This window comes from Tenebrio molitor, chromosome 1 (genome assembly GCF_963966145.1).
Source record: "Tenebrio molitor chromosome 1, icTenMoli1.1, whole genome shotgun sequence".
Taxonomy (NCBI): domain Eukaryota; kingdom Metazoa; phylum Arthropoda; class Insecta; order Coleoptera; family Tenebrionidae; genus Tenebrio; species Tenebrio molitor.
In genome coordinates, this window is record NC_091046.1 from 11,373,256 (window position 1) to 11,398,905 (window position 25,650).

The following is a 25,650-nucleotide window of genomic DNA, read 5'->3' on the forward strand; positions in this document are numbered from 1 at the left end:
TTTAAAGATTCGTCAAAGTACTTCACCCATTTGTAATACATAAATTCATTTGTGAAACGCGGTCGTTTAAACACGAAAAACGACAAATACGGAAACAATGAAATTAATAATGGTAGAATTACATTAAATTTCCATTCTTCATCAAGGCCGAAATTAATTTCGTGTCTAATTGAATTTCATCGAATAATGAATACGTAAAAATGAACGCAACAATTTTGCAATTTACTCGAGCGTCTTCTCGCAAAAATCCGTTTGGGTTGAAATACCTGATTTTCAGTTTTTGTATTTTTTCTGGGACGGGTTTGAAGCTAGCAAAAACCCAAAGGACACGATTATTTATAGTTAAGTGCAATTCTCTCCACAATCAGATTTTCACTTCGCTCCGCAGCACCTGCAGCAGCCGTTCTTCTGGTTCCGGCGGCGCATTCGCGGCACCTGTTGGAATTTCGGTCGTACGGAGTTAACCAGAAATTACGATCCAGATGGTTACCGCAGTCTCTTGCCGATACATACGTTTTTACGACGACATCCCCGTAATCGTCGCATAACCGCCGAATTGACACGGCTTTCCGCTTAATCATTTCCAGGTGTCGGCAACGTCGGTCCTCTCCACCGATAAAACGAATCGCGCGAGAAGTTTTTTATTGCGGGGTCGTTACTTCTTTTCGGAGGGCGTTTGCGGAGATTGCGATTACGCGAGTCGTTGGGCGCTTTCATGAGCGTGTCCGGACAAGGGTTAAATAGCGAAATTTTAATAAGTCCGGGTCGGATTTAAAAGTATAATTTCTCAACGCCGCTTTTATGTGCTACACTTTCACTGCGGGCCCATCTGTTCTGATTATATCACGCGGCCCTGGGGTGCAGGGCCGGACTCGCTCGTTTAAGCTAATTACTAAGAGATAGCCGAGTTGCGGGGACGATTATCATTCGCCAGATGAAGTCGATTTTAGGGCGTGGGGCAAGAAAAATTCGGAGTGTTAACGACTCTTGTGCCATTTGGACAAAAGTGCGAAATTAATTGTTCGAGTTCTTCTTCGATCTGTGCGAGGGATATGCGGACTTGCGGCTCCCGGATTGGAGACCAATTACTGCAATTACGGTCCGTATTGAGTTTCTATTTGTGAGCAAATAAAACCGGGATATTAATCAAAACTAGAACACAATAGAGCTTCTCGGGTGCGACGCCATCCACTACAAACAAATTGGTTCTCTTCCATCTGGCGGGGAATAATAAATTTCTAAATTAACGTCAGCCAGGTCGGTGGGTGGGATCAGATTCAAAACTGGGATAAAATGGGAGAGAGGAGGAGCGGTGTAAATTTTTAAAACGTATGATACGAATTACTTGGCGAAACTCCATAAATCCTAATACAAACCGGCATGGCAGGCCCCGATGAGGGTAATTTTGACGTGAAAACGGGCGATTTTTCCGGTGTTAAGCACCGGAGCCCGGAATGCGCGCTCGTCTATCGGAACCGACAAATCTATTTTTGAAGTTCATCAGATGAGACAGTCGGACATTTTGCCGGGTTGCATTGAGGGCTGGGGCCTGGGGAAGTCTCATTACATCTCATCTTACAAGAATTTTATTCTCCATTGAAAACGCAGACAACACGTCGTAGGCTTTTGTCCTACCATACATATTTGATGCCTTTTATGTCGGATCTGCGCTACCCCCTCTTTGCAGAGGTTGAAAACGCACTCCGAGATCGAGGGATCGTACAAAAAGCCCAGGTAAAAATCGTGGAGATTTTTCGGTTCCTTTCAGTCGATCCCATAAAATCAAATCAAACGGGGTTTGTTTATTGCGACAGTGATGAAAAATGGTATAAAGAGAGCAAAACGGTCCGTGGCGAATATCGTAATTTAAATTTAACAACTTTTTTACGTACCCTGCATTCGCTCGCAATTACCATAAAATATTTACGAACCTGAAGCCGCGGTTTTATTCAATAACCCGACATAAATTTGCTTGTACTGTTAAGGCAGTTTATTCGGTCTTGGCGGGGTCTTCTGACCTTCTCCACCTCTACCCCTCTTATTACAGATAATAACCCCGCATTCCGACAAATCCGCGGTTCAAAGAACCAATCAGACCGGGGGGTAATTTGTTTCGTTTTCTCACAGGAACCATTCTCCCGTCCCAAACTCATGGGAAAATCTGATGACTTTAAATTTGCGCTCGAGAACTCGAAAAGCTCCGCGGTTGGACGTGGATGCGATAAAGGGAACGCCGATCAGGTATTTTCTGCACGTTTCTTGATCTAATACAGAGCGATCAAAATATATGCTCCGATAAATTAAGGCTCGCTGCTTCCTCACCCTTCCGGCTCAGCCGAAAAGGATGCGTTTTAATTTGCGCCCCCCGTATTCTTTGTTTCGTTCCCACGACGTTTGGATTACTGCAGTGATATAAAACCAGGACCAGGATGGCCGCTAAATCAGGTTGATGGGCGAAAAATTATGGGTACTGGTTTTTCGCCGATTTAATTCCATTCACAGGTTTTATTGGCCCGGCTCTTTAAACCCCACCGTTTTGCCCGATGTTTCTCCTCTCGTCAAAGCAGAATATTTTCAATTTGTTCTAGTTGAAATTAAAAAGCAAGTATTTTTTTGATTGCTTTTTTGTCTTCCATTTGCAATCAGATATTTTGTAATTTATAATATTTTATAATTTCTGCAATTTAATACATCAGTTCTATTCGTACAGTCAAACGGGCCATTATTACATAAATGCTTTATTTGACAGCTGCAATTTTGTTTTGATAAGTGCTTTCAATAATTTTCTATTAATTTTTAAAATCGAAAGCGTACAACGAAACATTTTTACGAGAGAAAATGTTAATGCTACAAGTATGATTTATGACTTTAAAAGTTCTCCAACTGCTCAGCTGTACGTCGAAAGACTTTGTTCTGATTTTGGTGAAGAAGCAGGTGCTTCTGAGAAGGTCTCAGAAGACTACTTAGAGCAGGTGAAATGAATTTAAATTTGAGAAAGTTTCACTTAGCGCGAGGGAAGAACACTTTCCGCAGCGACTGAAGAAAATATAGTTTCAATTCGAAGCATGATTGAAAATGACAGTCGAATTGGAAAGTTATTAGAAGCATTTTGGACATTGCGTTGACCGACATTGACAATCACCATCACAAGGTGAAAATTTGTTGTAGTTGGGTTCCTTCACCATTGAACAGATTCTCCAAAATTGCACCGTGTGGAATGGTACAAAGAAACTTGAAAAGGTAGCTCCAAAGCAGTAGATAATTTATTAACTGGTGACGAAGCATGGATGTGGGCTTTTGAACCTGAATCTAGAAGGCAATTAGCACACTGGGTGCTTCTAAGAGATCCCAATCCTGTTGAAGTTAAGCAATCTAAGAATGTTATTTCTTTCTTCTCAACGTTTGGAAGGGTTTTGCAAGAGATGCGTTGAAGAATCTGTGGACTGTTAATGAAGAGTGGAAAGCAATTTTGGGAAATTCTAGAGTAAAATTTTTAGAACATCCCGCTTGCAATCCTGACCAACACCTTCGATGATGCTGTTGAAAGTTTGAAAAACTGTTGTTTCGGAAATTATTCAAAAAAGTGTTTCATATTGAGCCGTATCATGACACCGTTATTAAAGTTGCCGTTAACTAAAGTCGTAATTAAAGTAAACATAAAACGATATAGATTTATGCAATTGTAACCTGCCAGAAAGAGATGAATTCGTCACCAAGGTAATTAGAGTCATGATTAAATTTAACAAGGGTGTCGTGATATGGCACAGTATGTTTAAATTTCTGATTTGTTTTGTTAGATTAGCGGAGGTATTTTTTGATTTGGATGATTTTTTTTACTTTTTGCAAGTGAATGCGTTGACGAGTTGCTTGGAAGTTCCGGTTCTTTAGTGGCGAAAGTGTGAATGCGACCCTATCCATATCTGCCCCAATTATCTGAACGCTTGATTGCGCGGCCTTTGCCCGTTGAGGTGGGAAGCCCTCGGCCGAAGACATGAAAGGATGCATCAGGTTCCATCGTCAAGTCCCTTTCATCGCGCGGCGCAAAGAGTGAAGCCGATGAATGTGATATTTTGTCATTGAATGCAACTTTCATGAACCGCTATTCAAAATTGTAAACAGGAATGCGGCCTGTTTTTCAACTTGCCAAATTAATTCAAAACGATATCGTATTCATCGCTCGTTGCGTGGTAGGTCATGAAAGAACCCGGCGGACGGCAGTTCGACACAATGGGGGTGGCCCTTTGCTTTTTTAATAACTCCCTCATGGGTTTTATTTAAACTGGAAAGGAGGTCACGCTCGACGATACGATCTTTTCGGTTATTTAAATTCAACTTTTACATTGTCATGCAATTATGCAGTTTGGTCTAAATGAAACAGGAATTCAATAAACTGACCTGTCACTTTGCGGCTTATCTGATTGTCATGGCCGGCCAACACTCCGAATAACGCAATAAATGTTGATTTTTTGGGGGAGGGTTGGCGAAGGAATGAAAACATGTTGTGATTGTCGTGTTTTCCACAAAACGCCAGTTTAAACACAGGAAGCAAACTCCTGCCTTTGCTATCGATAATAATCCTTCTAATTAGCCTTCGATTATGACAATAAATAACTAAAACATGGAACGCGCTTTCGAAGAAGTGTTTACCCACCCACGTCAACATGTAAATTAAATTTCGGGAATGTACGAGTCTTTATTAAAAAAAAGAATTGCAAGATGAAACGACGCACATTACAAACGGCCCTTTATTGGCTATTTTCACAGCCAATAGGAAAACGTATATCCAAATGAGTTTCCGCTGCACTGCTACGCTGCAAAACAAATATTGGTTGTTCTACATTTTCAATTTTAGAAAAATTTATCTATCTACAGCAAAAAACTTTAATCAATTCTGTATAAAAGGAAAAACATTTTCCTTTCCCTATCTCTGCGGTGGGACACACGAGTAATTGGTAGTGTGCCTAGTTTCTTTTTCGTCGTTTAATAATGATGCAAGCTTTTCGTTTTGAAAGGCTTCGTCATCCTATATCCAGTAGTGAAAGTAGATTTTAAATAGGTCGATTAAAACAACAAAAGATATCAGTAAATTTCGATGGCATCGACCAGTTCAGGGCTAAAATTAGACAAGAAATTCGGTAAATTTAGCCACAAGTTCGTAATGTTCCCGACGAATTTGAATACGTTTTGTCGGGAAGAAGTCGGGGGAGCTCATTTTGAGAATTTGGCGTTGTTCGTCAGTCTAGAGATTAAAAACACAAACGACGCAAAAAGTGAGGTTAGATTTAGAAAGCGGATCCGTAATCCGTGGCGCGTTCACAATCACCTCTTCAACGCCAACTTTGAGGAAAAATGTATTCTAGAGTTGTTAAACTGTAAGAGAAACAATTATTACGAATTGTACGGTTTTTTGAGTTGCTTTCAGTCTTTGTATTTTTTCATTATTAATGGGTTTTCTTGTTACTGAATGTAAATTGGATTACATGAAAAAACATCAAAGATTCGACATGAATAAACATTTTGCTTTTCTTCGAATTAGTATTTTTTTCATACGGTTCTACTGATGCAAATGTCTCACTCCTTCAGAATATTCTACTAATTACTATAATTTATTACCAGTTGAAAAGATAAATAAATGCTTTAACATTTGTTTGAACCTGTTAGTAGAAAATAGTTTCTTCACATAACTACATTAATATTTTAAAAAAATCTTACAAATTCGGATTATTTTTGGATATTTTGCGTAAGTGGCTAGTTCAATAATTTTTGGACAAAAGATGAAACATTCATGAGTTACCCAAATCGGAATCGTCTGGCTTTCGGACACTCATTAAAATTTTCACAGGTTTGCCTAAATCGACAACAACACTTGATTCCATTTATATCGGTCCTCTTCAGACCAGCTTCGGCCGCAGACAGTCAAGAATTCACTGAATAATTACAAAGCGCAAACATTCAATAATTGAACGCATCAAAAAGTGTTAACTCGGAGCCTGACGCGAGTCCCTGTTATTCAAGTACGGCCCTGTTATTTAATATTGTCGATTACAAACAATCTCTCACGTGCAGCTTTCACGCATCTTTTATAAATCAACCGTTTACTTCGCCCTCAACCCTGCTAAATATTTATTCGTCGTCATAAATAAATTTTGATCGGCTTTAGCGAGCACCTCCTTTCTCTCTCCGTTCTGTCTGCACAATTTCCGCGATTAGGGCGATGAGATGGATATTGCAACCAGACACTCTGTACAAAATTGAACAATAAGCCGACCAAATCCCACCCCCGTCGATCCCGCGTTCATTACGTTCGATGCGTTGTCGCTCCAGTTACCGTTAATTATCTTGAGCCGAGGTGTCGCTCTGCCCCCGGGATGCCGAACTGTTCCTCATTCTGGGCTCGAACCGGCAGATGTTGAACGTCTCGAGACCACTTTTTTCAGATGTGCCGAGCCAAATGGTCCATGCGGGTAATATTTCTAGCATTTTTCACGTTCTTAATTAGCAAGTGCGGGTAGTCGCCTTTGCACCTGCTGAATGAGGCGCGGTTTAATTCGTCAACGTTGCAGAACCAATTTACTTATTTCCCTCTAGTCTAGTTAGTACAAAGTGGTACTTATCCGGAGGATTTTTCTTGGTACGCGTCGGATTTAATCAAGCAAATGAATGTGTGAGAAATTCCTATCTTTTCGTTCAGCTCTAAGATCTTGCAGCAATGTAAACATCAAAAAACGACATTTTCTAAAGAAGCTTATAATACCTGTTAGATTTACGACTGAGAAGATTTTAATAGCATCTTGTTTATACCTCACCAACGCAAAAAATGCAAGTAAATTATTTGACGTTACTTTGTAACATCAAAAATTAAATTAATCTATCAAGAGATGGATGTTTTTTGCCAGCGTGCCAACTGCAAGAAAATTAAAACACGATTATCTGTGCTTTTAACTACCTACTTAACTTTGAATCCCAATTTATTCAAACTACTGTAATAATGCTCTCATCGCAGGTTTGCTTTTAAACTTTTCTTTACAAGAATTCTGAAATTATTATAACTAAAGTCTATTTGATTTTTATACAAATTGTCAAAACTTTCTCAAATTGGCAACAAATAAAATTTCGGAATAGGAATTTTCGTGGACCTTGGTAGGCCTAATTGTGATTGTGATGCTGTCATTTTAAATTTGAAATTGACGCGTCTGGCGTCGAAATGAAAGAAGAGCATTGATATTAAGTAAATGAGTAGTCAAATAACAAAATAATTCACGCACTTTTACCTACGAGCTTTTTCTAAATGACAGTTTGAAGAACTTTAACCTCACTTTAATTTTTCAGAATCTAGTAACTTATTAGAGTGATTCAGAAAAATGTCTCTAGTATACATGGTGAATTTTTCCCACAATTTTGACATTGACAATTCAAATAAAAATCAAATAGACTTTAATTATGGACTCTAATTCTATTGGTTCTTTCCGTCTTCTATCAGTTATTGAAATTTTTGTTTAATATGTAATTGTAATGAAAAAAAAAATGTGATCGTTCATTTATTAATCAGTTGGTTGAGTTTAAAATGCAATTAAAGTCTGTTAAAAATTTACTATATAGGTCCTGCATAATTTTAATACTTTTAAAGTGTTTTAATTTATTTGGGCGCAACACTTTTGAATAAAAGTTCCAGCAGTTTACGCACTGTTTCCATTTGATCTTCTGCAGTGATATCCAGATTGTACTGTGAAGATCTCATCTAATCATGCGTGCGTAAAAATTAGCCGAGAACTGTCAGATCAAGCAATCTTGTTGTCCATTTAATTGGCTCGTTCCTGTTCATTCGCGGCTTCAGAAAAGTAATTTATTGCTACTCTAGTATTAGTGTACACTGTAGTTAAGTTCACTTAAAATTACATCTCTAATAACTATTTTATTATGATAATAAGTAGGAGTATTTGAGATTTTCTGTAAAGAAAGAAAATTTCACCGTTATCTTACAAGGAGTCTTTGCTTATGATTACTCAAGATCGGGTGTTAAGTAGGCGTTGAAGAGTCGATTGTGAACACACCACGGATTACAGATCACGAATCACCTGTTTAAATCTAACCTCACTTTTTGCGTTGTTTGTGTTTTTACTCTGCGACTGACGAGTGGTACGTTCACAATCGACTCTTCAACGTCAACTTTGAGGAGAAACTGAAATGAACACTCGATACTTAGGGTTCATAACAAAATTATGAGTATGCATTTTTCACACATTTATTTCTTTGATTAAATCTGCAGGACAAGTTCGTCGTACGACTAATTAAAAAATGTGATGCAACATGCGCGCGTGTTTTTTCAGGCCGTTCGGGTAAAACAGAATTACGAGCACTTTTCACACACCTTTTTTATTAAACGTGGTCGTATGCAAAATATGATCGTTCTGGTAATTAATCCGTAAGTCCTTTTCGTGTCTGCACCGGGCGGACTGTGTAAGCATGGGAGATATTATCGAATCCGGGTCGAATCGTCACGGGGGCATTAACATAAAAATTCCATGCAAATTCCGGGTTATAATTGAGTTTTCCAACGAAAAACGTCACGTTTCTTGACGGATCTCACGTATGGAAATCTCTGCTCGGCATCAAGCGGATGTGTTTATGCACGACCTAATAGTTTGTGTTCTGTGGATTTTTCGAGTGAAGTCTTTCATGTGAACACTTCGTAAAAATGTGATACGCAGTGTCTTTGTATGTAAAGTTATTTGCCGACGAGTTCGGCGCTTTGCAGCGGACGCGGAAACATTAAAATTTATTCGAAACATCGTTCATGTACAAATATGGGGCGCGTCAGCTTCCTTTATTTCTGTTTCGTGGACTCGCATCTAACCAGAAATGCCCAACTTTAGGGCGCCACGAACATCCACGCGAACGTTTTAAACGCGATCAAATATTTATACGTTGTACTGCGACATTGCCTTGTGGAAATCTTATGAATACTGAAACTTTTTACAATCAGTAAGGGCGATTCATCGGCGCTGGAATTACTGACAAAAGATTCATTGGGGTGCCACGTTTAGGTTTCTGTAGCGACCAATTTACAAGAATTTCGAATGCAAATTGGCAACACTGATACGACTCGAGTCCTCGAAACACCGAATCAAATATGGGAGGCTATGGAATTTTTGCATTTAATTTGGTAGTAAAGCCGTCTGTTAAATTAGGTTATGTTTTTCTAAGTTTGAGGTTATAAATAGCGTCAATGTCTAGTGCATTGTTGTCAGTTTTACTAGTTTGAAATAGAAGAATACTCAGACATCGCGGGAACTTCAGCAACATGTTATGTTCATTTTGACAGGTTCTGTAGGCACTTTAGTGACGGAAATCAAGCAGTGTAGCCAACGTTAAAAAATAAATCATAGCCTCCTATTATGCCAAAACAACGTGAACGGGGTTTATGCCTGCTCAAAAATTAAAAAAAAATGTAATATTTACATTATTTTTCAGTCAATTTAATATATTCACAGCAATTTTTTGTTATTTATGAGTTGCCTCATAATTCAATTTATCCATGTTGTTATTTTTTTAAACAAATTATACGTTCCATTGATTTATTAAACATTGGGTCGACATTTTATTATTAACCTCCCCGAATATAAATCTATTGTGGAAGCTAATGTAAGAAAAATTAAGGTTAATGAAGGTTCATAATGATAATAATTGGTGGAGGAAGTCTGAAACTAAGAGCTCCCAAAGGTAGGCTAGATTTTCCGATAAGTGTCTGGTATAGCCCTATAGGTAGGTAGATAACTTGAGCTTAGAGGCGTCTACTTAAGTGAAAAGTTCAGAGGTCGGGACAAAGTTCCGTATCAATTTTAATAAACATCTTTTACTTGGTTTGGATATCGGAAAATGTGTTTCAATGAGCCCTAATGGTCTGGCTCGTGAAAGCAAAGTGCAGTACTTAGGTGCACATGACGTGTCTAAAGCTCAGGAATAAACTGGCGCACACATAACAAAAATATTCTACGGTCGGACAAATATATTATGAAAGTTCGTATATATCTGACGGGATAAATTTAAATAAATGTAATTTGGGTCAATCTGCAATGTCAAAAGTTCCGGATTTTGTGGAAAATGTCGCTTGGTGAATCACACAGAGAGCAACCGTTTGTAAATGGTGCGGGTTGTTTCTTTTATATTTAATTGTGTTCCCAAGATTCGTGTTGTGTAGACAAGACCGTCTGCCATTTTTTGTAAACCGTCTATCTCACGACCTGTTTGTGAATCCGCTGTGGACAGGGTTTATCAAAGCTTCCGAACCATTTCTTTGATCTTAACCGATCGTAACAGCTTACGAGCTCGCCATTGGCGAAACCCTCGCGTCGTTCATAGTAGACTGACTTTTTCCACGCTGGCAAAAAATTAAATGAATGGACGTCAAAACTAATTAAAGGCATTTCATGCCTATTTAGATATTTCACCAAAAAATAAAATCTATTTATACCAACCAACTTTCACATTTTGTGAAATCGATTGGACCGCAGCACTCATTCAAAATATTTAAAAAATCATTTTATTTCATATAAAGTTCAACAGCACGAGTTAAAAAATGTCTTAAATCGGTATAGCCGTCGCTAAAAAAGAAGCGATGTGATATAAATAAAAAGGGTGTCGCACCCTCTTAAAATAAATTCCTTTTAAATTCTGTAAACTAGAATATGATTTGTATAATAAAATTGCTCAGCTTGTCTGCTCCTCGTCCTGTTTCTTCTCCATCTCGTTAATCAAGTCGACTTCTTTCTTTTCCTTCTTTTCGTTTCTTTCCATGTATTCTAATTTGTTTTTAATGATTCGGTCGATAATTTTTTCTGTCGTTACGTCACTTTCAGAATTGACCGTGACGAATTTATTTATTTCTTTGGGATATTTATGCGGGTCACCCAGAACATTCTCGTCTTCCACTTGACAGTATCCCCCCACGACGATTTCTATTTTAAAACTATCCATCAGGTCTTTGGTTACGGCGAAGGGTGCGTCGATCACCACCTCCGAGACGTATTTACACCCCAATAAGCTCAACAACCGCTCGTGGAGCGTCATGATGGGGTAATTGCTCCCCTTGTATCGATTGATTACGTGATCGGAGTACAGCCCCACGATCAGGTAATCCCCCAGCTCGCGCGCCTTCTCCAGGAACTGGAGGTGGCCCACGTGGAAGAGGTCGAACGCCCCGACCGCGTACACCACCACATCCCCGTCTTTCGGAGGGTTTCCCTTCGAGAATTGCGCGATTTTTCCGGCGGTGAGGAGGAACTTGTCGGAGCCGGTCCAGGGGGACCTCACCTCTCGATTCCTTTTTTGCGCCATCGTCAAGATCCTGTCGACTAGGCCCGTGGTCGATATTCCCGCAGTCCTCTGCACCTCCTTGTATCTCCCGGCGGCTTTAATTTCGTGGTAAGTGTCGGCGCCTCCGTCTGTCAAGGTGATGTCATCGCCGTGACAGCAAAAATCGCACCCATATCGATCCAAAGTGTCTAAAGTGGTGACGTACGGGGAGCCCTCCACCACCTCGTCGACCCACTTGATGGCGGCTATCATCTTGCAGCGCTCCTCGAAGGTGAAGACGGGGGGACCCTTGTGTCGCGAGATTTCCTCGTCGGTGTGGACGCCCACTACGAGGTGATCTCCCAGGGCTTTGGCTTGGCGCAAGGAGTTGGCGTGGCCGAAGTGCACCAGGTCGTAGCAGCCGTCGCACCAGACCCTAACGCGGGGCTTGCCGCCATTTTGGATTTTGGGCTTCTCGAGCATTTTTGACGTTTCGTGTAAATAACGATCGACTTTTATTGCGCGTTGCCACGTAGCAGATTATTTGCAAAAAGTAAACAGATTCACGGCCATGTAGAAAACGACGAAAATCGAACAAATACAGAATTTAGAGCAAAAAGTAAAATACTACAGATATTTGACTAATTAATTATTATTGATTTATACCATTAAACTTTTAATAGCACAAAACACCACCAGCTGTAGGCACCCTCGTTTTCTAAAATATCGTATTAAAATAATAATAATTATGATAGAATAATAATGTTGCTGCGTCGATAAAATGCACTAATAAGAGAAACTGGATACATTTTCCAATATACTCGTATGTACATATTTTATAATTTGCATAATACAGCTAAATACATATAATGAAACTAAAATTACAATCGTTAACCCTAGATCCATAGGGAAAAGCTGGAGTGGAGTTTCCCTTTTGAGGAAATCGCTTGTTTCTATAACGCACCGGGCACCGCGGATTAGGGATCTAACCTCACTTTTTGCGTTGTTTGTTGTTTGTATTTTTACTCTGAAGACTGGCGAGTGGTGTTGTCTTCAACGCCCACTTTGTAAAAGAGGTGTTACAATTGTTCAAAAATCACTTTAAAAGCGATTAATTTTGATAATAGTTTTTAATCTTTTTTATGAACTTTGTGTTATTTATGATATACAAATGTATAGGATATATAAATGTCTCATTCCTTTTGTTAGTGCGTATTTAAAATAGGATCCGATATGCGAAGAAGCTTTGAAAACATATTGGGAGCTTTTACTGTTATGATCAGAAGGATGGCCATTTTAGCACAATGTTCTTTTACGGCGTTACTTCTGGGCGTTATGAAATCGCAGTAAATCTCGAACATAAGAATTCCATTAACCGGAGTTATTGCAAAAATCCAACCCCATTCAAACAAAAACCGGAATCGGTTTTCTTGTCGCCCGATCCCGAAACCGTCCACTTAATTGCTTCAATTCCGAAATTGTTCGACATAATTTTAAGTCAACAAAGGAAACTCTGCTTATTAATGCGGCCGTTATTATAGGCCTCCGAAGCACACCCCATTCCTTTGTCCATATCAGATTTCATTAAAAAATTAATTGGAGTTTTTTATGCAGTCGGTTAATTGGGATAATAACATGGCTCAAACATCCGACAACAATTATTCTTTTGTACTTGTACATACTCGTACATACATAACGCATACATTTCGCAGTCGCCTTTTGCCGTTTTTCGTCCATTGCACAATCCAACAAGTATCCGTTTTATTATTATTTTCCAATTCAATTTGCGGAACAAATTTTTTCCTTCCTCCTTCCGGCCCTATAATTTACCGGGTTCAATTTGAGCGAACGCCCCTTCGGCACGCAATTTTCATTCCGCACACAAACAACTATGCCCTAATATCGGTTTAAATTTTTTAAGAGCTACACTTTTCAATAAACCACCTTTATTAAATCCTCGTTATCATCTTACGCCCCATTCCACGATTTAACGACGCCATTCTCCCGAATTGACCTAATAAGAATCACAAGTTTGCGATCTATCACGAAATTTCTGATCAAGATTATTAAGCGGACGCCGCTACAGACGTTTCCAACTTTTAATCCTCAAACTTATAATTCTGGATTAAATAAACGAAGCTATCCTTTTTGTACTGAAATGTGTTTTAATTATTATTATAGTCCCGCTTTTAATGGCAATCTTTAAATTTACGACCCAATTCATCAAGATTTTTCACAACGCACACAAACATTTTTCTCTTGTCCCCTCTAAATTTTTTAACCATTAAAAAACAATTATCCCGGAGCATTTGTTGTTGTTTGAATGCCGAAGCGAAATCAAACAGTACAAAAATAAATCTCTGATCACGAATGTGATCCGTTGAATAAATTTGTTTTGTTTTGTCAACGAATGGCTGTGCCCTTTTTGTGCCACATTTCCACGCAAAAATAATTTTTATAATCTTTCAATTGCATCGCCATGCTATTGTTACATTTTATTTTATCACCCGGATCATTCGTGTCATTGTTAAAAATATTTTTTACAGGTGCACTGAAACATACACTGATTTGTGCATCATTCACTGCGCCTTTAATTTTTATGCGTGAAGTTTCAAACGGACAAATTCAACTGTGAATGTAAAAAGCACGAGGAACGGAAAATTTGCATTAACAGCAATACGAAATTTAGAAGCAAAAAAAGAAAAAAATTGCGCTGAAATTAAACTCGTTTCGTTAGGTCAACACTTTTTGAAAAATTGGGATTGAATAAACACCATTCGAACTAGATAAGTTATTCAAATGAAACTTTTGCTTTGGTTTATACACACTGATTAATTTCCTAAAAGGAAGTCGGAGAACTCCGCGACAAACTTGAGGGGAAACGTTCTCGACTCGAAAGTTATTTTAACTAAGAATAGAACTTTTTATTAAGGTAAAACAAACAAAAGAATAGAATGAGAAGAATCTGGACATTATGAAATATGCCTCACCTTTACTGTTTTCATTCAAATTCGCACCCAGTGGATAGTTAAAAATGAAAACAATAAGCCTAATTTTATTTTGTTTTGCTGCTGTAGCGGCACTGCTAAATTAATTTTTTTTTTGGACTTTTCTACCCTGGAGCTATGCCACTTAAAATGTGAACAAACATTGTTTCAAAAATCTTTTCAGCAATTACAACCCATACAGGGTATTTCACAAGTGATAATGAGACCGACGGAATTGAAAATGCAACCCACAATACATTTGCAAACGTGGATATTTGTTTTTCTATTTAAAAAACATAAAACATAGTTAGCTGTGCAGTTTCGTAAATTTTGACATAAACGTCATTCGCAATAGGACACGGAATCTTGGTCACAACTGACATTTAACTGACAAATATGTGTGAACTGGCCTTTATTGAATATAACCCAACTTTTGACTCGATAATGCTATTTCCCTGCTTTTTTGATGTCACAATAAAAACTTCTAAGTGATTTTTAATAATTGTCAGTTATTAATAGTGTTAGAACAGAATAGTACCGGTCAGTCGACCAGTACAACTTTGCATAATCCCTTGTGTTTATATGTGAGCGGGGTATTACGTAGAGTTGTACTGGTCGACTTGTCCGGGACCATTCTGTCCTAAGACTGCTTATTAATGACACTAATGATTGGTTTACATCATTTTTTTTTAGAAATGTCAAAAAAATGTTGGCCAAGATTCCGTGTCCGGAATAGTACATTTTAATTATAGTATTTTAACTTCTTCGTAAATGTCACAAATAAAATTATTAGAAGCAAACCCATTATGGATTCATAATTATCTGATTAAAAAAAAAACGATACTTAAAATAGCAAAATTAACTTTGGAAATGTATTGTGGGTTGCATTTTCAATTCCAAGGGGCTCATTATCATTCGTGAAATACCCTGTATATAATATGTTATTATATAATTTAATTTATAACGTAAAACAGAAAAAATCGCCTAGTTTCTTCTTTCCTTAATTTAATGAAAAGCTGCTTTCTTAACGGCTTCATAAAAATAATCATTATTGCCGCAATTAAAAATATCACCTTAACTCCATTTAATTAGAAGCACTAACTCGAAGGACTAAGCGGTTTAGTATTATAACATAAATTCCAGGACAAGCTGCAGCCTGAATCCCTCGGACGAAGTTACAGTCGACGTGCAGCGACGTTAAATAATAAATTCCTAATTAATCGTCGTCTGTTATTATAATTAATTTATCGATTATTAAAGTTGAAGAGGGGTCGCTGCAGGATACTCGACCGTCATACGTCTTCACTGACTAATTAATAAACTTGCAGCGTGTGACCCTCGCCGGTGGTCGCCACCCCAACACAAGCGCCATTCCTACTAATCCAAACTAGAACTCACCTGATTTTTGGTTTTCCCGCACATGACGGCCGCAGCCCTCGAGTGGTCCTTCAGCGACGCCAATTCTTCTCGGATCGAGAGCAGGTCCGCCTCATACTTGGCATTCTTCTTCCGCGCCAGCTCCAGTTCCTTGTTGAGATTGGAGACGTCGCTTTTTAATAAACTGAGTTCGGTGTCGACTTGCTCGTGATTCTGCAGGATTACGGTGGAGTTGAGCGTGTTCTGAACTTCGGAAAGCTCGGTTTTTAATTCCGCCACGGCGTTGGACAGCCATTTCACTGTCAAGTGATCGTTTTTTTCCTGCCTGGTGTGCGGCTCTTGACGGTGAAAGCTCCCAGACTGTATTTGCTCCATTTCGAGCCTGAAAAAGGAAAGCGGTCACCATACAAACAGAACCCACTCGACACGCCTCCACATTTTTTCATCCGGGATCGCTCTGTTCTGGAATCGCCCCCAATTCCAAACCCGATTAAGGATATTATCCAGTGTGCACCAATGACAGGACTACAAACGCATCAATGTCAAAATAAATTATATTATTAGCTTCAAAGCTGTGAGCGTTTGCAATTTTAAACAAAGCGCGAATACAAAATTCTAATTAGTTCTGTTGTGCGCCGCATTATTTATGTTTGTTTTGAACTGATGAACACTTTCGACAATGTTGTTTATGAAGAATCTGAGCGGGCCCACAATTAAACTGTTGAGTTTGTTGGGGGTTTTCAACGGAATTTATCTCATCTGGAAGCCCTACATCAATCGCTTCAGGAAGTCGTCCAAATTTAAGCCTTAATTCTTAGCCATGGTAGAAGGTCGACGATGGCTGACACGCTCTTAGGAGCAGTTACAACTAAGGGCGCAGCAAAAGATGAACGAGAAGCCAAACGCAACCCCAAGTGGATCCTTCACTTTGTTGTTGCCTCAAATTGTTTTACAATAAAGGTATTTTCACCTTGGTCAGATTTCATTTCATTGTTCTACTATCGATCTAGGGGCGAAGAAAGAAGAAGATGGACGGGCCAAGTGGTAATAAATACACAATCCGGAGCCTAATTAACATTAAATCAGCTGCGTCACCCCCACTAAACTATTTAGGGGTAAGCACGGGAAGTTTTGCGCTGTGTAACGAGCAAATGTAGGCAAAGTTTTAGGGTCGCTCCTTATTACAGCCTGATCCGCTTTAAAATCTCAGCCAGAATTGGCTTAATCTTGCGATAATTGATTCGTAAGCTCACAACACGGGAAATAATTTCGTAGGCAAACACGTCGAGTCGGCCCCGATTGTTGAAAGCTTTAAAAGATTAGAATGAGGAAACCGAAGTGATGAAGAATGCGAATGTGTACCAGTCGGGTTGCGGGAGTTTTAGCTTTCCGGGTGCGATACGGAGTAAATGTTATTACAAGACCATTTTCCGGATGAAATGCCCCGTCTCTTGTTATGTTTTTTGGAGCTTGTACGGCCTCAGCAGTTTCATAAACTAAATATATTATAAAGCTTAGAGCTTCCTATTGATCTTGCCAGTTCATAACGAAAACTGGAGCCGCTCCGATACACGCCACAATAAAGCTTTGTGACGTTCCGCTTAAAACGCTCGAAACGACTTAATCGTCATAAACAGGCGGCCCTCTGTTTTCCGTCCTAATTGAGTTTGAAGAGAAATCCCTTTTATTAAAAAACAGGTGACAATACGAGTGTCGGTCCTGCTTCTAATCTCGCCATGGCAGCGTTTGTATTTTTCCCAGATTCTGGCCTTATTTATGACCTACGAAAACATTTAATGAAAAGTAAACACAATTTTCTTTTACCCTCGCCAACGACAAGTACCAGAAGTTGTGTTAAGTCGCAACGCCGGATCCGTGCGCTCTGTTTGAGGTCGAGTGGAACATTTCCATCGAGTTTTTCCCCGATCTCTCGGAATATGAAATAAGATAAGGTCTATCCGAAGGGGATGAGATTTTATTTAAGGGTCGGTTTCTGATGCCGAACAAATGAAATCTCTGTTATTCGGTGATGGAATTCATCCTGGGTTTATTAAGACGCATTAAAGCAAGACAAATCGAACGTCAGATAATGCGGTCGGTGAAAAATGACAGCGGAAAAAAGAAAAATTTAAATAAAGTATTGGTTGAAGCGACAGGGGAGTAAAACGTTTGGATATGTTTCAAAGTATCTGAATGAAGAAAGGAGATGTAAAGAGAAAATGGCATCATCAATCAGTTTGAGGTTTTATTTCGGGGAAAAATTGTAATTTTGCAAAAACTCTGGAAAGTTTTTATTCAGCTTCACCTGACCCACCTTTTGTACAAAAAATTACCAGCGCAGATACTACAGGATTTCCTTGTGGAATAACATTTTTGTGTGCACCAGTATTTAATGGAGAAAATGAACGATGAAAATGTTTTCGAGAGTTTTAAATGTTAAAAAAGAATCTCTTGCATAGCTATGCTTCGAAATAATTTAATACATATTTATATATTTTTTAAAAGGAATCTGACGTTGCTTTGACTTTAAAAAAATATATAAATCGATTAAGAATAAATCCATATTAGAAGGCTTTTTTAAAGATAAAAAATATCTTTGTTAATACTTTAGATTTTGATGACGAAATTTTGTCATTCCAAGATTACAGTTAAGCAACTGTAATATATTAAGCATATATTAAGTAGACGTGAAAAAAATGTTTTAACAATTAAATATTCTAATTTTTGTAAATATTGGTTGATTCAAAATGATTGTGGATAAGGATGGCAACTATGTACGAAAATTTATGTGGCAACTGTGTGGATGGGGTAGAGTTGACATTTGTATGACATCTCATAAGCATGCATTTGATTTTTTTGATACTATTACACATTGATTTGACAATTTTCAAAATTGCGCGACTATGAACTGTCAAAGAAATGTCAACTCTCTCCTACCCACACAGTTGCCACATTAATTTTCGTACATAGTTGCCATACTTATCCACAATCATTTTGAATCACCCAATAGTTATAACATAACTAAACTGCATTCACGTTGTTTTGGCATAATGGGAGGCCATGGAAATTTTGCATTTAATTTGGTAGTAAAGCTGCCTGTTGAATTACGTTATGTTTTTCTAAGTTAGAGGTTATAAATAGCGTCAATGTCTGGTGCATTGTTGTCAGTTTTACTAGTTTGCAATAGAAGAATCCTCAAGACATCGCGGGAAATTCAGCAACATGTTTTGTTCATTTTGATAGGTCCTCATGTCAGGCACTTTAGTGACGGAAATCAAACAGTGCATCCAACGTTAAAAAAATAAATCATGGCCTCCCATTATATCAAAATAACGTGAACGGTGTTTACAAAAAATTTGAAATAATTTACGATAAGAATTTGCGCAATCATTATTTTATATTATTATTTATACAGGGCGTCGCAAAATTAACGTATTCCAAGTCGGGGATCTTGTAGGGAAAAATCTCAGCAATCTCGAAAAAATAAAATAAAAAATATAAGGGGGTCTTTAAAAAGATATATGGGTCTAAAGGTTCAAACTTTTCATCATGTTTTCTTCAAATGGTTCATTTTGAAATATGGTGAGGATGATTATGTAAAATATTAAAATATAAATGAAAAGACATTTCTTGAAAAAACAGCTTTATCTCGAAAAAATTAAAGTTGTATTTTTCCAATTTTGGTTCAAAAGGGAAGTACAACATAGCTAGAATATTAATCAGGTACTTTTGAACAATTGATATTTTTTTCAAAGTGAGCAATTTTTTTTAAAAACATTTTTACTTGGTCAACAGGATGTCCCCTACTAAGCCCCGAGCTCGTAATACGATAATTTTAAGACACCCTGTATATTTATTTTATATATTTTGTTTTTGTTTTGTTCTTTTTCTTTTTTCCTCGCATGTTTACTTTTGTTTGGCAATTGACACTTCTTTTTTGCTGTAAAATAGTGGTTATAAGTCCTCTTATGTTTTATATAGTAAGACTTGGTCTCAATAAAACTGGTTATTATTACTATTTATATAATTTTGCATAAATTTACATCTCATCAAATTTTAAAAATTCAGATTATTTCTCTGAGATGAATCATGAAACAACAAAACATACATATTAAAATAGTAATACTGGATTTTTTTAAAACTTTAAAATGACGTTAAAGAAACAAATAAAATTTGAAAAATTGTATTTTTTAGTTGTTATACTTCATTACATATGCATTATTATTAACCTTCCCAATTTTCTAAATTAAATTAATTAAATATGCAATATACCGTGTGAACAACAATTACTGATTGAGTTGGCAATAAATTCTGGTGATTTTTGGTGACTTTTATGTCATGTTACAACGAGAAAAGCATTTTATTAATAAAAGAATACAAAAACCAAGACGTTTAAATATGAAATGTATACCAGTATACCGAAATAGGTACAATTCACAGTTTTGAAAATTTCATGTAAAATTTTTTATTGCCAACTGAAACAGTTATTGTTGCTCACCCTGTATTACAGTGCTATATCAGTCTTAAAGAGGCAATAACTCTTGCGAATGATGTAGAACATGCCGTACTGTCAAAACTGAAACCGTTCGATACTAGACCATTCCCTGTCTTGGTGTGAACTTGCCTTTATTGGGTTTGACGATATATCGGTTAAATTTTTTATTTCTCACCTATCCGATGGAAAGCAAACATGATCCCTAAAATCCACCATAAAGTTGTAACATCTGAAGTTTACACCAGGAACATTTGTCATAATATTGGTAACTCCGAATTCTATGCATAAATTTGCTTATTTACTGAGTTTACAAGCTCTATATTGTTCGACTTCAGTGTGTTAACAAATAACGTGTTTTTACATGTTAAACACAAACTTAAAAATTTTAGGATGATCCTGCTTTGAGAATAATTTAAAATTGAAACAATGTGTTCATAAGATTGTGAAGAGACCTATTTGAATGTTAGAATAATGTTATTTTAGTTTGTTTCGCACTTGTGCTAAATCTTGTTTCATTTAAAATGAAGAGCTTTTACGACTCTCATTATATGAGAAAAGCTTGTTTTCTTGACACATCTCGTTAGAATGATAAAGTCGTGGAGACTTTTCATCCTTCAATTCTGGTAATTAATTCGTAATTACGCTCTGTGGGCTTGTAGCGAGTGGGCGCAAGACCAAATTCCAAAGGTAAGGATAATGGGTGTCTCTAATGGAGATACTCTATTAAGGAATCTATTTGCGTTTACCGAAATAACATTCTTCACACGCATCCCGACAATCGGCGCCATTTAGATCTAAATTACGAGATTAATTTTATTTTATTAAAACCTAGTAATAGGTATCGAACACGCAACTGGCATGATAAAAGTGGAAATTACTGTCACGTCCGACGAATTCAGTAAACTCGCGTTGTTTAGGGACCGAAGAACTCTACGGCGCCGTAAAACACTGCGAAACTTTTCCAAATTGAATTTCCCAAGTCCCCTTCAGCTAAATTGGCGGAGGCGCTCAACCATCTGACAATTTTTCGACAACTCGCAAAGTTTTGATTTCGATTTGTCCGGGGTCAATCCGGGCGAAAGCTGCGATTCGTACCTGAGCTTTCGCATCTCCTCGCGGACGTCGCCCAGCTCCGGACCGGAGAGGATCTTCCTCCGCATATTGTCCTCGATGCTTGCCAGATCCTCTCTCCGTCTGTCCAGGAGCGTAGTCACTTGTTTGCCGAGCACGCGCAACTGCTCTTCCAGGGCACTAGGTTCACCACATGCCGCCGAGCACACGCCGACCACCACAAACGCTACTTTCACCCACGACCGCATCTTCGTATCCTTCTGGGCAGAATGCGAACTGAAGCTCGAAGGATGCCAAAACGGTTTTATACAAGCAGGCGAAGGAGGGCGCAAGCGCTCTACACGCCAGGTGTTACTCGATTGTTGCTCGTTTTCAGTGTAAGTATGCTTTTGATACATGGATTTTTTTAGTTTTGTTACCTACCTGTGGAGTCCGGAGGGTGGCCGCAGGAGCTCGATATCGGAGCCACTTTTCACCTGCTTGGCAGATGGTGCAATGCAGTCGACCATTAGAAAAGATCGCCTGTGACGAGAGGTGGCTCGAACAATTTTCGAAAATAGACATCCCGAAACAGCTGCTTGTCTTATTTATTATATTATTAATAATAATAATGGTAATAATATAAAAAGACTATTAGCACGTGGAACAAAGTGAAGTCTCATCATGTCTCAACAAAAAACAAATTATAACAAAATAATGAGTAAATGGGATTTAATTATGTTGAAGTACGGGAAGTGAAATTAAATATCATAAACAGCATTGGAATAAAAAATATACGTTTTTTATACGTACAACCCACGTTCTCAGAACGCGATAGGAAAGCAGTAAATTTTAAGAAATATTTTTATTTTTCCATACATTTTCTTTGTTACGCCACCACGAAACTCCGATTTGTCTTCGATTCTTCAAAATAATATATAAATACAAACATTTCTTTCCACAATGTTTTTTAACAGGAGAGAATAAAATGAATGCGACAACAAATAATTAGTAGTTATTTACGTAACGTGTGTATAAAGTGAAAACATTTTTTACAAGTGGGAAATTTATATATACGAGGGCAGTAAGTGTCGTAATCTCACACATAAAACGTTTATACACGACTTGCATACATAATTTGTTGCAACATAATTTTCTTTATAAGGTAAAATTATTAATGAAAGTTCAAAATATTTTAGCAATTATTTTTTAGTAACTACATAACTTCGGGAACCAACTAAAAATTAAAAAAACTATCAATATTTTGAAGTGTGCAAATTCTTTTACAATTATTCCTCTAAAATCTTAAAATATAAAAAGGTTTGGTAATTGTTCACTTTAACTACTTCTGGAATTTTCGGGTTTTTTCTGGCTAGACAGCCTCAGCGCGTCCTCCTAGATCGTGTCCCACCATTCAAACCTTGTGCAAATGCCTTTTTTTTCTCTCTTGTTGTGTTTCAAGGTCGCGTCAAGGTCGCGCCAAGTCTTAGTATAACTAAAGGGTAAGGAAGGACGTCTGAGGCTGTCTAGCCAGAAAAAACGCGAAAATTCCAGAAGTAGTTAAAGTGAACAATTACCAAAGGTTTATTTAGTGTTTTCTTTATATCTACAGTAAATTAAGCAAATACAAGGTGATTCACGAATAGTGTCTCATTTAGTGAGATCAAATACAATTATTTTGATACATTTGATTGACACTATAGTTTCATTTTTCTGAAATCGGATTACTATGATCACAAAATTTTATGTATTCAGATTGAAAAACAGCGAAGTATTCTATGAGAGAGTAATTTTTCTTGCAGGAATAAAGGCGTTAAATCAGACGCTATTCGTGAATCACTCTGTATTGATAAGTGCGAATGTACTACAGCGTAAACTAAAGCTTCCCAAATTGTAAAATTAACAATTTTTTCTATTTTCCAGTATGAAAATTGATAATTACTCACAGTGGAGCAAATAGTTATTTTTGTATTAAGTGCGTAATAGTATATTATGATACAAGTCTTATAAGAAGCATTTTATGGCACGCACGGTTTTAGAGCACGACGAGCGTAGCGAGGAGTGCCCTAAAGGAGTAAGTGCGATAAAATGCCTTATAAACGAGATGTCATACAGTATTTTTTCTACTTTGCTACTTTTTCAATGAAAAAAAATAATTTAAAATTTAAAACCGTTAAAGTTGAAGGATTCCACCCAAGGTCACGTCTGCGGTCTGCCGCGACACCACAGTATCCGTCAAAATTAAAAAATTAAATTTCACTATTTTTAGTATTATTATTATATCACGCCTTTTCCTATTACGATACGCAAAACAGTATCGCAATAGCATCAGTACGAACGCAAAGTAGAAAAATAAAGTTTCAAATTCCTTTTTACGGCAGAAATTTGATCAGCTCTCCATATGTCTAACAATCTAGCATTAAAAAGAAATTGAAAATGAAAATCGAATGAGAACATATAAGTTTTTTTAACATGATTTTCACGTGTAAATACACTCACGGAGTTTCGACTATTTTTTAAACTAAACTCTTCAATTAATGGACAATATTTCAAGTTTCAGATATGTGGGTTGATTTATTGGTGCATTTTTTAACATCGTTCTTTCAAGGGTCACCACATATTTTTTTTTTGTAATTAGTTAAACAGTAAAAATAGAAAAGTATCATTTTTCAGACAAACGACAAATGTTCATTATGGCAGTCTTTTTAACAAAGTGAAATAGTGGCGATCTGACATTCAGTCTTGTCATTATTGAAGAAACTGAGAAAGGAACGTGAAATTCTAACAATAAGCTTAAATCCGAAACCAAATGTGGTTTTAGAACTGTCCAAACTTTCGAAACTCTAAACTATCAATACCGCATCATCCAAATAGTGGTTAGAGAACGAAATTCTAAAAAATTACGGATTACTCATTAGAGAAATATAATTGTATTTCATGTTAATGGCAGAAGTCAGATAATGAGAATTTTAACAATTAAAACCTCAAAATCTGACCTTAAATTATATTTAATTCAAACATCAGTAAAATATGACATTATACTGCTGGATTGATGATAATGCTAAAGTGTCACTTCATTGCCATGGCATCTAACGAGCTGACGAGCGGCAGATAAAGGAAACTAGCTGAATCATTTGAAATTCCTAACTCAAATTTTAACAAATTTAACAAATGAATCTGACATATTGAAATCTGAAGTGAATAAATAAGATTTAATCAAGAAACTTGTACATACTTACAAAATCTATCCAAATTAAAACTGGTTGACAGACGAATTATACAGGGTCATTATAAATGCTTGTCCCATCGCAGTCGGCGTTGAAAACTCACACAAATTTGGGATGTGCCGCTAGCTTCGCAACGTTAGATAAACTAGTAGACAAATTTACACTACCGCCAGCAGCGCTACCTATCGGCGATGCTAGTCTCACTCATGTTATAAAGCTGGCGGCACATTGAACTACGTCACCAACGCCTACTGCAATAAAACAATCATTTATACTGACCCCGTATTATTTAAAAAAAAAATCGGATTTTGTTCACAGCGTTGTTTATACAGGGTCATTATAAATGTTTGTAACAACTAGTGGGCGTAGCGGCGCACCTAAAGCATAGCGCACAGCCACCTACGATGGGACAATCATTTATAATGACCCTGTACTAGTATAGCGATAGTCATAGTAACGCTTTCCAAAACGAGCTACATTAATTTATCAGTATAAATACCCATTTTTTTCTACCTTAAAATAATTCTTGGTTTCTTAACATTTCTTAAATAATTTGTTGTGAACGTTTGAAGAAAAAATAGTAGGTATATGTTATTCGGAGCAAAAATAGTTTATGTGCTTTGGCTGGGGTGTCTGGCTCACTTCGTTCGGCAGCCAAACTACCAGCCTCAGCACATAAAACTTCATTTTTGCTCCTTATTATAACATAACATACTAGGTATTATGTCAAAAGAAATTCATTTTTAGCTTAGAAACAAATCAACAATAAGGTTTTGAATTTTTCATAAGCAACATTGGGCAAATTCTTCATGGTAATAAAATTGAACTGTAATGTTGATTGAATAAAAAATTTGCTAATATATACACAGTGGGCCTAAAAAAACGGTACAAATTTTGTGCGCTCATATCTTCCTGAGTTATTAAGTTTTTTAAATGATTAATATACCAATGAAAAGCCCAATTTTTATAGAAAAGATGAAGGCCTCTTGTTCCGCTGAGGTAGTCCTAACTCAAAAGTTGTGCGTCATAACATGAAGGCATGCAAAATTTCTGGTTTTGAAAATATTTATTATTTAAAAAAATATATCTTAATTATAAGTTTACAGCTATGGTTTAATATGCCCCCTATTCTTATTAGCTACCATTTGTAATCGTTTTCGCCAGTGCCCAATTGCAGAAGCTATTTGTCTCTGAGGTAGCTGATCCCAGCATTCCGTTATTC

General features: G+C 37.2%; 1 protein-coding gene and 1 pseudogene across 1 annotated transcript in view; both read right to left on the minus strand.

Moving 5' to 3' along the window:
* sca (scabrous) overlaps window positions 1–21,509 on the minus strand; it is a 30,905-nt gene extending 9,396 nt beyond the window's left edge. The window contains exons 1-2 of the mRNA XM_069047506.1: window positions 21,247–21,509; window positions 15,678–16,038 (exon numbers count right to left, since the gene is read on the minus strand). Of these exons, the coding sequence (XP_068903607.1) occupies window positions 15,678–16,038; window positions 21,247–21,470 (585 nt within the window). The 5' untranslated portion in view covers window positions 21,471–21,509. The remainder of the gene's footprint in view (window positions 1–15,677; window positions 16,039–21,246) is intronic.
* On the minus strand, window positions 10,527–11,828 carry LOC138130835 (ethanolamine-phosphate cytidylyltransferase pseudogene; annotated as a pseudogene).
* Window positions 21,510–25,650: the final 4,141 nt, after the last annotated feature.